This window comes from Fulmarus glacialis, unplaced genomic scaffold, assembly GCF_000690835.1.
Source record: "Fulmarus glacialis isolate BGI_N327 unplaced genomic scaffold, ASM69083v1 scaffold12604, whole genome shotgun sequence".
Taxonomy (NCBI): domain Eukaryota; kingdom Metazoa; phylum Chordata; class Aves; order Procellariiformes; family Procellariidae; genus Fulmarus; species Fulmarus glacialis.
Genome location: NW_009208742.1, coordinates 23,918 through 38,669, shown reverse-complemented (window position 1 = coordinate 38,669; position 14,752 = coordinate 23,918). Strand labels below are relative to the sequence as shown.

The 14,752-nt window shown below is 45.1% G+C and overlaps 1 protein-coding gene across 1 annotated transcript in view; it reads right to left on the bottom strand.

Annotated features, from left to right (window-relative positions):
• The window catches only part of LOC104075927 (neuronal PAS domain-containing protein 2-like), a gene marked incomplete at its 3' end in the record, with an annotated part of 26,616 nt that extends 13,447 nt beyond the window's left edge, over window positions 1–13,169 (bottom strand). The window contains exons 1-9 of the mRNA XM_009576596.1: window positions 13,138–13,169; window positions 11,576–11,730; window positions 10,701–10,792; window positions 8,762–8,851; window positions 7,528–7,648; window positions 6,245–6,358; window positions 5,456–5,574; window positions 4,565–4,647; window positions 760–866 (exon numbers count right to left, since the gene is read on the bottom strand). Of these exons, the coding sequence (XP_009574891.1) occupies window positions 760–866; window positions 4,565–4,647; window positions 5,456–5,574; window positions 6,245–6,358; window positions 7,528–7,648; window positions 8,762–8,851; window positions 10,701–10,792; window positions 11,576–11,730; window positions 13,138–13,169 (913 nt within the window). The remainder of the gene's footprint in view (window positions 1–759; window positions 867–4,564; window positions 4,648–5,455; window positions 5,575–6,244; window positions 6,359–7,527; window positions 7,649–8,761; window positions 8,852–10,700; window positions 10,793–11,575; window positions 11,731–13,137) is intronic.
• Between the last annotated feature and the right edge of the window lie 1,583 nt (window positions 13,170–14,752).

Below are 14,752 nucleotides of genomic sequence, written 5' to 3'. Positions count from 1 at the left end.
GCAGGACATGGTCCTTCAGCAGCGGGCTGCATGCCGCAGTACTTGGGCTAAGTGCTTCTTCTGACCCGGCTCCTCCTGGGCTCTTGCAAGGCACAGTATTCCACCTTGCACAACTTCACGGACATTCTCGGGTGTTCACATATCAGCCTGAACTAGACTTTTCTGCTTTTCTGCTTTACTTTCTGGTCAACCAAAAACGAGCCATCTTCACCCACAGGGAATCTGTATTCGGTACTTTTATATTTAAAAAAGAGCCTGAATCTCCAGAAGCATTTTACTAATAGTTAAGTCAGGTTCACAACATCTAATAGCACAGGCAGGTGATCCACATGCTGCTTTCAGAAGGCATTTTGGTGAGCTGAGCCTCCTGGCTGACTCCGGAGCCCGGGGGAACAGCAAAACCCCATGAACTGTGACAATCAACAAAAATCCCAGGGTTTGGGGCTGCCCTCCCAAACTGGGGGCAGAGGGTGTAAAGTTCTGACTTCCCATCTATTAATTTCATTTCACTCTCAGACAACTTGTGCTCAAACAGGGTATCTGCCAATTTGGGAAACCTGCACAAAGAGTTCCTGATCTGAGTGAGTTCTGTCTGGGAATTACCTCCCAGGTAAGTGTCAGCTATGGCAGCCTGTCATGGGAAGAGAGGATTCCCTCGTGCCCCAGATAAAGATTCCTTTTGCGACGACAATGGAAGGTTTTGCACGAGTGACAAACGAGATCAAAGACAGGCACAGCTGCAGAGGGAGAGGAACTTACAGTGTTCATGGCACCTAGCAAGAAGCTCCAGGTCATCTGCGTGGTAGTAATCATACCCTGACGTTCCCAGAACCTCAAAGGGTAAATATCCTATAATAGGCGGAGCCCTAGAAGGGAAGCAAAGGGCAGGGAGTGAGCACAAAACCTGACACTTTGACATCCTGGCAGATACGCTGCGATACTAGCGACCAAAACCATCCCGTACGTTCACTTGGCAGGGAAATCAGGAGTGGATTTTCATATACACAACGATGAATTTTCATATACAAGCAAAAAAAAAAAAACAGCGAGGGAGACGTAAAAATTGAGAAAATGAAAAGGTGTGTGTTTACTGTTTCATAGCCTATTCATTATGTGGGTGTAGAGAAAGGCATGTACGTATGCAAGTGACTCAATTCATTAAGCACACTTGAGACACGCAGCTTGAGAAACGCTATGGCTGTTCGTGTGCATAATAACTTGGAGCTCGAGTAAAATTATCCAGTAGGTTGGATGTAAATGTCATCTGGGTAGTAACTGTAGAAGAAAGAGTAAGTGGGAAGCTGCAATGTGTGTCAGGGCCAGCTTGGGTAAAAGAAAAAGTAATTGTTCCCATGGAAAAGCTTAGGAAATTATAACCAGCAAAAAATGTTTCTATGCTGGTAGTAAAGATAAGAATAGGCATGGGGCTGATTTTAGGGACTGTTATTTCTCTGGCAGGTAGAGAAGGAATGAAGGAAGTATTTAGATGGGCACATTGCAATGACTTACCTGACTATTCTGCTGTCAATTCTAGATTTCCATTTTCTAGGCAAAATACGAGATTTTTTTAAAGCAGGTGTCCTAACAACACTGAGCTTATGCTTCACCGGAGCCTGCTAGCTTATGATTATGAAACAACACTGAAATGTGAGGAGAAACCCACTATTTTTGCCTCTGCTCCCTACATCCGCATGCCACCTTCTGTCCCCTACCGCTCAAGTACACTCCTGCTTGCACCAATTCAAGCACCGCACTTACTTGGTGAGGAAGGACTTGTGCTCATTTGGCTCCACCTATTTGTTTTGGCTGCTGGATGTGCTGATAGCATGAGGCTCACCTGCCAAGTTCAGCACGTTCCTCAGGAATAAGGCGGCGGTGTGTTAGCGAAACGGTTAATGATTCAAAACCGGGGCAGTCTGAAGGCGTCACCGCCTATCAAGCGTGCCTCTCCTGCTGCCCTTCTCTTGCTGTGTCGAGTGACCCTCTTAAGCAAGGTGAATGCCATAAAGCGGCCAAGAATATGAGCAAAAAATTATTTCAGTGTAAGTACATTTGGGTTCGGATGGATCGATCCTGAGTTTTCTGGATATTAATGTGGGAAGTTCTCCCGTCCTGGCTGAGCCACCCAGCTCCACATTTGTACTCCTGAGAGACATGGTGGGCATAGATCATTCAAGTAAAGAGAGCCCAGACAGGTCTATAACCTCCCTCTTCCCCACAGCTGCGGGCAGTCTGGCACCAAATGGGAAACAGGGGAAAAGGAAGCACAGCCGGGGATCGGCTCAACGGCAGCCCCGGGAGATCAAGGTCTCAGCAGGAGCTCCCGAGTCCCAGCACAAGGGGTTGGCTGGCAGGGCCAGTCCTCCACACTCTCTGATGGCCAATCTCTTGAAACGCAGTGGTCTCCCCCACAATACAGCTTTATGTATTCAAATAGCTTTTCATAGAGCACCGTGTTCCTTTTCCTCATGTGACCCAGATTTCTGTTAATGATGATAATATGTGTATTTATTAAAGAGTCCTTCCTCGCTGTCTCTTTGGCAGAACGCGCCAGTGTCTCTCCTATCTTTAACGACATGCTTATATTCAAGACAATAATGCCTTTCAGATGCACATCAGATAAACATTTAAGCTGATCAGGAAAGTATTACGCTTTCCCGACTTTCGCCAGAATTCTTTAAATGAGAAAGCAACCACAAAATGCTCCTCATCTGTTATTTGACAAGGAGCTGCCTTGCTTGTGGAACAATTTAAAAGTGTCTTGTTAGCTTAAGTTCCAGCCTCGAGGCCTGCAACTTGCTGTGCCAATAGACATGCACAGTCTTCAGAGAGCCTTTCCAGTGCAGCCTTTTAATAAATGAAGGGAAAATAAGGAGAGGACCACAGTGCAGAAGAGAAACAGATCATTATCAAAGTTGATAGGTTTTCTTCCTCTACACATATTTACATGTAGACCCAGAATACAGATTTTTTCCTAGTTTTCTAATGTTTACCCAGATCTATGGAGTGCTTTCTGCATTATCTGCCTTTACTCCAATTTATGTTGTCGTCATGACAGCAAAGGTCCTGATTCCAACTCGTGCTGGGTACCCTCTGCCCCTACCGACAGCACACAGCGTCTGGTGGCATGAGTTGACGCAAATAAGCAAGAAACAGCAAAATACCCAATAACATTTCACAGCGTCCCGCGGACTGTACCAGAGAGAGGTTTGAATCGGTGATTAAATGAGACAACCCACACGATCCTCAACTCATTCTTGGGTCTGGGCTCGCCGCTCACATCCAGGGCTGTCACAAACTCCGCCTCAGCATCTGCATCGGCTTAATTTACACTCAGTAACAATGGTTTCCTCACTGGGGATATCAGTGGGACCGGAGTGGCTGCAAGCAGCCGGCGCGGAGAGATTCCACTCTGAGTCATAACCCAGATTCATCAAAAGACTCTTTCACAGGTTTCAGAGCAGCTCCTGCTCGCCTTATTCACAGGAGCTGCTGGGACACGGCCCTTTGGAAAACCAGCTCTCTTCGTCAGACAGTGAAATAAGGGGCTTAGGGCTCTTTTACGAATCTTAACATTAATCACCTGATTCTGAAAATGTGCATTATTGGACAGGCCAATTAAAGGCTGACAAAGTCACTCCAGCGAGATCTCGACAACATGAAAAATAAGCCGACTGTCCCAAACCACACAGCATTAACCACAGGGCTGTCGCAGGGTCAGTTCCTCCACGCTCCAGGGGATGATGCGTGAGGTACACATCTTGTATACTATATAAATACAAGTTATTATTAATTTATATTTGCTCTCTTTCTTGCTCTAAATGTGCAGATGATATTTAGGGTTTTTTCCTCCTTTTCCCTACATCCTTATTTACTAGTCTTCTATTTCTAGTAATGACTACCTTTGCACAGCTTGCAAAGGGAGGGATAATGGAAAGGGTAGGATTTTGCAATGTGCTTATGCACACATGTCAAATACAGAGAAGTAAAAGAGTGAACAAAAACCTCCAGCTTCTTTTGAAGAAAATGAATCCTACATTAATCAGCTTAATAAAGTGGTTCCAGTCTGTTTCATTCACCAAGCTGAATCCTAACCCACCGTGTGGCATTGTCAAAAACAAATCTGCGATTAAATAATCTAATCCACAGCTTTTTCTTTTATTTTTATAATTTTCATCATTTCTCAAGGTGACAATCAAAAGTTTATTGATATCGCAAAAGATTTAGAAGGACTCCTGGAAACTGTAGCTGGAAAACAGAGGAGCTAAACCAATACAGGGAACAGGACCCACACTGCTCAGTTTCAATGACCTAGTATCTTGGTGAAGTTAGACGTTTTTCTAGACATTTTCCCACCATTTTATATGGTTTCTTACCTACCTAAAATATGGAAAAGAGCAAAGCATTTAAGGATGCCTAATAAGTAAGTTCAGAGTATTATCACTTACCCAGTTGCATTAATGAGAGTTATTCTACTTGGGATCTCAGGCAATAGCTACACAAAGTTTTCTATTTTTAAACTACAGTTTGTTTATTCTTCAGTGACTAAAACCAAATCTCTTACCTGTGGTCCAAGAATAAAAACTTCCATTCCAAACTATGCCTCGATGTAAATTCTTCACACGGCTCTTCAACATTGCAGAGCTCCTGCAAAACAGTTGGCACATTCAGACATTTAATTCTATGAAATGACAAAAAGAGCCCTCTATCAAGACAAAGGATGCACCTTCTTGGTATAACAAACCCTAGCAAAATACAGTGCTTTTAAAGCACTTGACTTATTTTCCTCTAAGGAATGTATAAGTCTTGTTTTATAGATGCATGAACTGATGAAAAGTGGCTGAATAATTTACCCTGGGCTGAACTTCAGGGATAAATAGTCCAAGGGCCTCATCTTACAATCTGTAGGCAAATTCCCCAGCTTTTTGTAAATATTGGTATCTGAAGATGGATGACAGCACCAGCTTCAGCCTCAAACCGAGCTGGCTAATGCTCTCTTGAGCAAGAAGCACCTACGGTCGTTATCCCTGTCATCGCTGCAAGACACTTACAGACCAGCAGAAAGAGTCCATGAAACATGGTGTTCACGGTGTTTCAAGATGCGTGGGATGTATTTCTTTAAAGGCTGCAACTTTTCAAATGTTTTAGCTGGTCCCCTTGTGTTGGTGCTCTGAGACACCCATCACACGACCGCCTCCTCCCAAAAGCAACTCCCGCTTTATATCTCGTCATTCCAAAATACACACTTATTTCGTCTCCCACTCACAAACACAGTGGTGTCCTCTCTCTTTTACCAACCCCATGCACAAACAATCTGTGATGCTGAACATACTCTTTGGGAGGCTGCTGCAGCCCAGCTCCCCCCACACAGCCGAGCACACAGCTCCTGGTACCGGCAGCAGCTCTGCCGCTGAGCACCGGCACGAAAGGGAAGATGCAGTCGCAGAGCTCTCACCTTTAAGAACTGAGGTGTGACAAGACGAACAGTTGCTACGAGGCAAATCTGCTCCTCCGTGGCTGACCTGAAAGCTCGTGCAATAGCTGACTCAAAGCCATTACAGGAGGGTGTAGGCACTAGACACAACCAGACAATTTATTTAAGAAGAAGAGGAAGGAGGGCTTTCTTTTCATGTTAAGACACGTACAATGACTGATGAAACCCAAGCAAACTCCTCCTACCCACGAGGCGATGCCACACTGATACACACCGATGTTATTTAAAGCATGACCCTTTAGGCTCCAAGTTACACAGTTGTAACCACCTGCCCCTGGCTTGCAGGGAAGCTGCATAAGACAGCTCTGAGCAGCTCGCAGTGTGCAGCTACAGTCTCCTTGTCAGCCTTTCTCCAGCTCAACATTTGCAAGATTCAAGTTTTTATAGGTTTCTCAAACTATTTAATCTTTAAAAAGTGTCATTTGATTGCCACAAGTGAAACAGAATAGCATATTTTACTGGTTATTTGAATAAGTAGGCTGCTTTACGATTGGCAGTGGGTCAAATGGAGGTAGGATCAGTCTGGTATCACTTCTTTAAGCACAGCACGCAGAAGAGAGCACTCTTCTGACCAACAGCCTGCCCACCACTTTTGTATGAAAAATATCTCCAACATATCCACAGCTCATTCCACCCCTGCCGATTACAGGGCATTTTCAGCTGAAACAAGGCCTTTAGGAGGCTACAGATCAACACACAATTTAAAAAAGAGAGGTAGAGAGGTAAAGGTAGGCTGGAGCAGTAACTTACCATGAGTAAAATATTTAAAATCCACTACAAATTTCACATATTCATACATCAGGGGTTCATTTGGATCTAAGCTGCCTCTTGCTAAATGGCAGCAAAACTCTATTTGTTTTTCCGCTGAAATGAGAGAAAGAGAGGGAGACGTACACAGTGTTACTAGAAGTCTGCACTTTAGCACACTCCATGTATCGAATCTATCCAGGTGTTTGTACCAACCCTGCTGCTGTGGTACCTGAGCACGCCTTGCTGGGATGCTCTTGATACCCGTAAGTAAATATATAACTACCAGGAGCAATGATCGGCTGGTTCTGCTCAAGAAAATGTATTCTCCCCCTTTCTCCCATGGCTTTATAGCCACCCTGCTATGCTGGGCGTGAAGCCCTGGCAATATGGGTCAGCGGTATTTTCCCCTGACTTTGTGGATGCATGATTTCATGCAAAGCGTTAAGTGATATTGCAGTACTCTGCTCCAGCACTGCTCAGTAGGACCCAGATCCAAAGGGCACTGAACTCACCCTAACCCTTTCCATTAACGGTGGAAGGCACCATGCCAAGCTCTTATTCAGTTTTCTGCCCGAGGTCTGAACTCCATGGATTAGGCCATGTGGTCTTCAGCCAGAGGACACCAACCCCAGGGCAGGGCACCAGCACAAGGGCTGCCCAGCTTCCACTGGTGCTTTCGGGGCAGCAGAGAGGGGAGGCTAGCACTGCCCGGCCACGGCAAACCCACCGGGAAAGGGGGCTCCCAACACAGGCTTGGTGAAACGTGGCTGTTAGGAAGACGCTGCTGCCCGCTCTGGTGCTGGGGACGTATTCTGGGGGCGGGACAGAAGCCAGCAGAAGAGATCTGGATGGACTGTTCAGGTAGGAAGGCTGTTGCTTAAATTACATGCAGGGTTTCTCAGGTGTCCTGAGACATGCAAGTTTCCTAAGGAACAAAGACTCTGCCAAAACTCTTTAGGATTTCTCCTACCCTTTTCCTTCCCCCAAGCCCCTCACTCCTTTCACAGGCTTAGTCCAGCATGGAAAAATATCTAATGAGGGCAACTTCACTCTCCTATGATACAAAGCAGACAGTAAAACAAAGACTATCCAAACCAAAGACCAGGTAGTAGCATGTAGGAACATCAGATGATGTGCTGCATTAAAAACCAGAAATACCAACTGTGGCAAAACAGAAGTGGCAGGCAGGAGAATTAAATAGCTGGAGAGCCCTGTGCAGGCTCCCCTGGGAGCTGTTTGCCTTTGGCAAATTTCCCCGACCGACAGACAAGAGCAGAGCTTACCGTTTAGGAAATCAGCTGCAACAGGATCTGTCATGAGCAGATGTGGAGAAAGGAGCTTGTACACCTCGCTCTGCTCCCGCTCAGGCAGAAAGTTTAATATATTTTGGTCCACCAAATCTGACTGATACAAAAGAATGCTTTGTCATGTTCAGAAGTACAGCCTGACACAACCACACGCCTTTTCATCCCGCAGCAGAGCACAGACGCTGCCGGTCTAGCGCGGATGCTTAAGACAAGGAAGCCCAGTCAATCTGCAGGTGGATCTAGGGCAGAAACCCTTAGGTTATTTTACCCCTGGATTGCTATCTATTTCCAAAAGGTTGAACGGGTCCCAGAGGTTGCCCTTCAGTTCAGCCAGATGCAAGCTGGAGAAGAATCCCTGGTACCACAGGAATACAACACGATGAGAAATATCATATCAAAATGAAAATTTTAAACATTTTCCTTTGGAAGCACAAGACAGAAGTGGCAGAGTTCCTCCTCACATCCTCCATTTGTCGAGTCTTCTAGGCTGAACATCTGGCAAAATCAGCTCGACCTGTAAGTGTTTCAGTGCTGATAAACCCACACATCCTGACTAAAGGGGTTCTACCAAAATGTCAGCATGTATTTGTTTCTTTGCACACCAGGACAGTCAGCCAGGTTAACTGTGTGCTCAAATTTGCCCTCACATAGCGTCACTGGTGTCTCATGCTTGGCACCAGATAAAAATAAAAAATGTTTTTGAGGGGCCAGCAGAAACTTCTGTACCCAACAGCTAACTGATGTCTAGAAATTCTCCCAGAAAACTCTGAGGCCACATATTTGTTACTAAAGACCATGGGCTCAAAGTAGAAAAAACCAATGATATTACAAGAGCATACATTCAGTCCTGAAATCATCTTTAAATTATTTGAGAAGATCTTTAGCATGCACAGATTTCACAAGCATGAGATTTTCCATATACCTGGTGGGATAAACACCACTCAGACCCTCCCTCAGACGTGCTGCCAAGCAGTGAGCTACGAGTACAGTGATTTTGCACAGGTTTTTTTTTTTTTAGCTAACTCGCAGACCCCGAGAATCTGTTATTCACAGGAGCTTGAGAAACTCCCTGAGAGTTTGTTGGTTTATCCCTCTTACCCACAGTCAATTGCCTCTTTGGTTGGACAAAACCAAGTCCCAGCCCTGCAGTGAAGGGGCTGCGTTAAGGCAGGGGAATGATTTTTCAACATATTGCCTTGTCAGAACTTACCGGTAAGTGTCCAAGCAGAGATGAGACACTATCAGATACATAAATAATAATCCCATCAGTGGTAAGAGCAATGAGAAAGCCATCTAGTGCCTAATGATAAAAGGCAGGCAAAAAGAAAAAAACAAGAAGAATTATGCAAGGGAACAACTTAAGATACAATAGGCTAATTTATTCTTTGGTGATGTTTCTAACAGCCTAAAACTAACATAAATCAATTATGGAAATGATAGTTCAATACGGAAAAATAAAAATTACACATGCTGTCTAATTCAACATTCTTCTTATATGCTTATTTGCTCATTAATATTAAATTGACTTGTATTTTTCACCCAGTGAGTATTTATTTAACATGAAGCAAGACAGTGGTGGTTAAAATTTCTACACCCACACAATCCTGGTGACTTCAGTCACTTCATTATGTGTTCTGAATTACACAATAGTTAACCAATCTGGTGCGTAAGGAGATGTTAGATATCATCAAGGCAAACCCAGCATTGTGGATAGATGGATGGACGGATGGATGGACAGATGGATGGATAAGCAGAGACAGAAAAATTATACAATGCTGTATTTTTAGCAATTTATGGACAATATGGACAAGATCTAAAGCCTTATTTATTTTGCTTAAAGCACTTATTTGTTAGGCTAGTGACAGAACAATTTTAAAGTTTGGTTTTCTTCCCCTTTCTTATTCACAAAGGTTTCTGTCCTGGAGTTAAAGTTCTCTGTCCCTTTTAAGTCACTGCATGTGCTTTCCTCTTTGGGTATTCTCCCTATTCTTCACAACATCTTCTCGTATCATTGACCCAGTGTCTGTCCCTATTCTCTTCTAACACTTACCAAGGTCTGGGAGGTTTAACCTCTGGTCAGCACCCTGCACAAAGCCAACTCTTCTAAAGACACTGTTAGGCTGCTCCGCAGCTTAGCTACAGGGAGCCAAAGATGCAGCATTCACCATCTTCCCCCACAGCCAGTTATTCCCCACTTCATACTCTGCCTTTGCTGAAAATAAGCCCTCTCTGGAAAAAACCGCTGGTTTTAAGTACACAGGTCAACGGTCTAACATAGTCCAGCAAGCCAACGGTTATTAAAGGGCTTTCTCTCCCCTGCCACTTCTAAGGGGGGAATTTGTTTTGATTCAGCTGGAACAAACTAGCTTGTTTGGTGAGAGAAATTCCCAGAATGAATGAACAGACTTTTCCAGGGAGGTGAGTCATGACGTCCTGACGAAAAGGAATAACTAAGACACTGCAGCACCTCCCAGCTCAGCCCAGCATACACCCTTGTTTTGGTGGGGCAAAGAGCAACAGCTGCCGACGCAGGGTAGGAGATAGCCTCGCCAGAGGAGCGTGCAGCACAGAGCCAAAGCAGCATCCTTAAGGAAAAAACGTAGGCTCATGGGGTGTTTCTAGAATCAGCTAGGCAGTCCGTAGGTGAGAGCTTCAGAGCTGTTCTCCCAAATGCACTTAAAGGCAATCCAAGCAAAAGATAGAGCTCACATCACAAGTACAGCACCGCACAGCTAGCAGCAGCAAAGGCAGCAAAGTAAATGCTGCCTGGCTAATGGGACGTGGGAGGAAGAGAGCTCCTCTGGTTTTTTCAGGTCCTTCCAAGTTTTCGCTAAAACTGCTAGCTCTAGCGGCTCTTCTGAGAAGGGAAATTCTTTTTTTCCTCTCTCACCAGGCCAAATCTGGGCCAAATTGGTCTTCATTCCTAAATGAAAAGCTGTTTATCTTTAAGGGGAAGAAATCATATTTTTAATTCTGTGTCTGCAAAGCATTTAGCACAACATTGGTCTCTGTCAGGTTTGGATTATATGTGCCAGCAGAGTAGAAATAATTAACGTTGGGACCTACAGGTGAAAAGGAACTATATCTCTGAACTACTCCACTGAACTGATTACTTCTCACTAATCTATGCAGCTTTAATTTCTTTTTACCTCTAACATCAACTGGGTGAACTCCTCGTTGCTAAGAAATGAAGGCTTCCAGTCTTGTCTAATCTCACAGGCTTCTGTCTGTGCTGTGATTTCTTAAAGAGAAAACATCAAAAAAGCAACATGACTCATGCTAGTTGGAATTTTTTTTCATTTTCAAGTAACACTAGGTTTCTTTTAAGAGGCTTTCAGAGGAATCATCCTCAGATCATTCTCCACACAAAGCCTTCTTGTATGCAACAGCCATATTCCACGCCATCACGATACAAATGCATTAGAAATCAAGAAAAGGAAGAGGAGACATTTTGGGTGGTCTGAAGAAATCCTTCAAATATTAAGGTCAATGGGCTAATTTCAGAGTAGCTGAGCATCACCGTAAGCAGAGGGTGTCCGTGACTCTGGAGATGTTTCAGGAAGGCTCACGGGAGTGCCCAGGCAGCAGGACAGGCTGCACCCAGCCATGTCCTACCCCAGGAGACCTGGGAACAGGGCACAGAAACCCCTTTCCCCTGGCTTTTGTAGTGCGTGCTGTTCCTCAGCTCCTCCTCCCTCGTGCTCTGTTTGAGAGTGTACAAAGCTTGCCGGGGGGTGCGGAGGCCAGCGAGGGAAATGGAGCGATGTCACTACATTAAAAAGCACACAGCACTGCATCTTTTCAAGTATATCTATGTTAAACTGGTCAGCACTGTATTCAAACCTAGCCCATTTCCTGAGGCCAACTGCTATGCCTTATTCTGCCCCTCACTTAGGTTCATGTCCTCTCTGGAGGCCTTAGATGCTTGGAAAAAAGAGTTTTCTGTTCAAGCTTCTGGAAAGTGGCTGCTGGGCAGATACAGAGCCAGTGCCTTCAACGGGAGCAGGCCCGTGCCCTCCGGTACCTTTCTGTTTCTGTAAGAAGTCGATGGTCCTCTGCAGTATTGTGGACTTGTCCATCTTGAGAGGGTGGCCGTGGCCCTGCAGCATCGTGCAAAGCTCTTTAATGAGGACATTGAATTGGTCTCTCCTCTTCTTTTCAGATTTGTTGCGTGATGCCCTGGGTGACAGAAACATAAATGCTGCTAAGTAAAATAAAGGACCTACAGCTCGACCCAGGGAGAGGTAAATGGCTCTGCCTCAGCAAAACACTTTAAATACAAGAATCTAAACTCTGCTGGGACTGCTCATTTGTTTAAAATTCGGCTCAGGCGCAAGCGCCTTGCTGGTGCTTAGAGCCTTCCAGCAGGACTGAGCTCACCGTCAGCAAGGAATGCCTGGAGGTAACAAATATGATTTACATTCATTTAAGGGAGACTGTATCCGTACATACATTTCAGCGGCAGTTCCCATTGTTTCAAGAGTGGTGATAACAAGGTGAAGGTGTTATGGGCAAAATTTCTCCAGTAAGAGAAGTCCTGGCATCTACATGCTCACGTTTTGCCCACCTTATTTTCATGAACTTTTGTTTTGCAGTTAGCACACACACATATAAAGGTCAAAAGGCAAAGGATTCCTTATTCCCTGATTTGTACTTGCAAAAGTAGCTTATAGACAATGCTGTGCAGAGACATCTCAACTGCAGAGTGAAGTCAAGCACATGCTCTTGTATCTGGTTTTGAAAATCTGCTACCATGATACATGAAACTGGGAATGTTAAGAGTCTGGCTGCGGAAACCACAGACAAGTTTCCAGCTTGCATTAATACAATTTAAGAATGTTTTATTAGGGTTTTCCCCTCCATTAAAAACAATAAAAGAGAAAGCAAATCCATTCAGTTTCTTCCAAAATGTTCTTTCCAATGCTCATATCTGAGATAATCCTATTTTCATACAACCTCTTCCAGTAGTAATTAATTTTCTTTACAAGTGTATTCATGATGATACATGCTTCCTGTGATCTAGACCGAGTGTGGTATGCAGAAAGCATTTCCATTCATATTCAGGTTGGCATTTGGAGGTTCTCAGATCCAGCATTTACGTTCACAGCCATCTCTGTTTTGGCACTCGTGTACGATGACGACAATTAGAACTGAGCCAAATGCTTCTCTGAAGGGAGACTAACTCATACCTGTGCTAAAGCAGGACTGCTCTCTAAGTTTCACGGGGAACTCTACCCCAGGTGGGCAGCACTGCATGGTGTCAGTAAAATCACAGGTCAGGAGTCCTGCATCAAGATAATAAATAGCCATGGGATAACACAAGATCCGAGGGCACAACAACGTAATTTAAGGACCGCTCAGCTGATTAACCCGTTGTAGGGGTGGTCAAACACACTATGAGAAGCTTGAAAATGGTGACTTAATTATGCTATTTGCGGTCCGCTATACACAGCCTGTAAACTGCATGGGGGTTTTGCCTCTGACATCAGCGGTCCCAAGTACTTTTTCAAGCATCGGTCAACACGGCATTTACAATTCTCCCCCAAGACAGCTTCCATTCTCAGTGCTCTGTGCATCCCTTCATACCTCTTTGCCCTGTCCTTCTCATCTTCATCCATCAGTTCGTTTACACAACACAGGGCTCTGGAAGGAAAAGACAGAAGTACTTACTGAGACATATTCCTTGATCTTGTTGAGGATGTCAGAATATGGAGCTTACTGGTTTGTACTTTATGACCTCCTGGATGTTTTAATATTAACTTTCCCAAACTCCACTCTTGTTATGTAGTTTCTTGCTTGTTCTGTCAGCTACTGAGGCTTGAGAAATGAAACTGTTGCTACAGCTACATACAGCTACATACAAGCTACATATAAGCTACATACAAGCTACATATAAGCTACAATAAGTGTGACTTTCGAGGCAAAAAGCTAAGAGCCAGCAGCCCCTCAGCCTGCCTTTGTACTCCCTCTGCCACAGGATGGGGAACCCTGCCAAAGCACTGAGCTCTGCACAGGAATCGGCATCTCCTCTGCAAATGTGAGAGCCGATTTGACTCTGATGTCTGTACCAGCAGCACTGCGCCTGGTCCCGTTTTGGGAAATCAAACAGGCTGCTGGTTGATTTCAAGCATTGCAATGCTTGAAAAGCATCTGAGATTTCTTTCCCAGTGGAAGGGCATAGGACGAAGAAGGAAACTGTGCTAATCCCCCAAAGGATTAGTATTAGGCAACAGCAAGGTACTATCAGGACATCTAAGAGATGGTATGATAGACAGGTTCATCCAAAGCACCCTGCAGCTAATGACTGCTGCTTGCGCTGGTGGACTTCCACCCTGTCATCTGAGCTGCGTCCTACCACTGGGATTCGTACCCGAGACTTCAAGTTAAAACTTCCTCACCTGGCACTAACCAGTGGAAAGAAGGGAATGTGACCTGGGTTCCCTGGGTTCTATATGTCCCTGCACCGGAACAGTCATTGTGGGCTGCTGTCTTTACTGATCCTAACTGTTCCTGCAGCACAGGTAAGGAGAACAGTTGGTAACAACAACCCAGGACACGGTACACTCAAGCCCTGTGAAATGATGGAAAATTCAGCACGAGGGTAACTTCTTCACTGGCGACTTGCTTTCTGTGACTCAGATGGGCTAAGTCCGAGGGACGGGGAGCCAGGCAGATGCAGGCAAGCCAGCTGCCACCACTCCACACCGCGTCGCCCGGGTCAGCTCTGCTGGGTCGCACCCCCCTCAGACACCTCCAAAGAGGAGATCGCACCCGTCCCCAGCATCAGCACCAATCTGCCTTCATCTCTAGTGAGCACTTTCACTGGCAAAGCCCTCCCACCCTGCCCAGCACCCAAGGGGCATTTTTCAACAGGTACATCCGAATGTTTTTCCCTGCTTTGAGACTACTCCAAGCTCAAACAACTTGGTGGCTATACAAGTAACACAAAATAAACCCGCCCACAACTGATAGGAAGTCAAAGATGCTGCTCACAGTAAAAGCTACAAAAATTTACCCTCCCTTTCCTGCTCCAGGGCAAGGATCTCCCTCCGTGCAGATGACCTGGGCAGAAGAAACTGGATGATTTCTTTTGTCCCGAAATAGGAATGCACTCCATGGGGAGGAAGCGGTTCTCCCTGCCTGAAAGTTACGAGCTAAATTAGAAATTACCTGTTCTATTCCTCAGATTCATCAGTCCAGA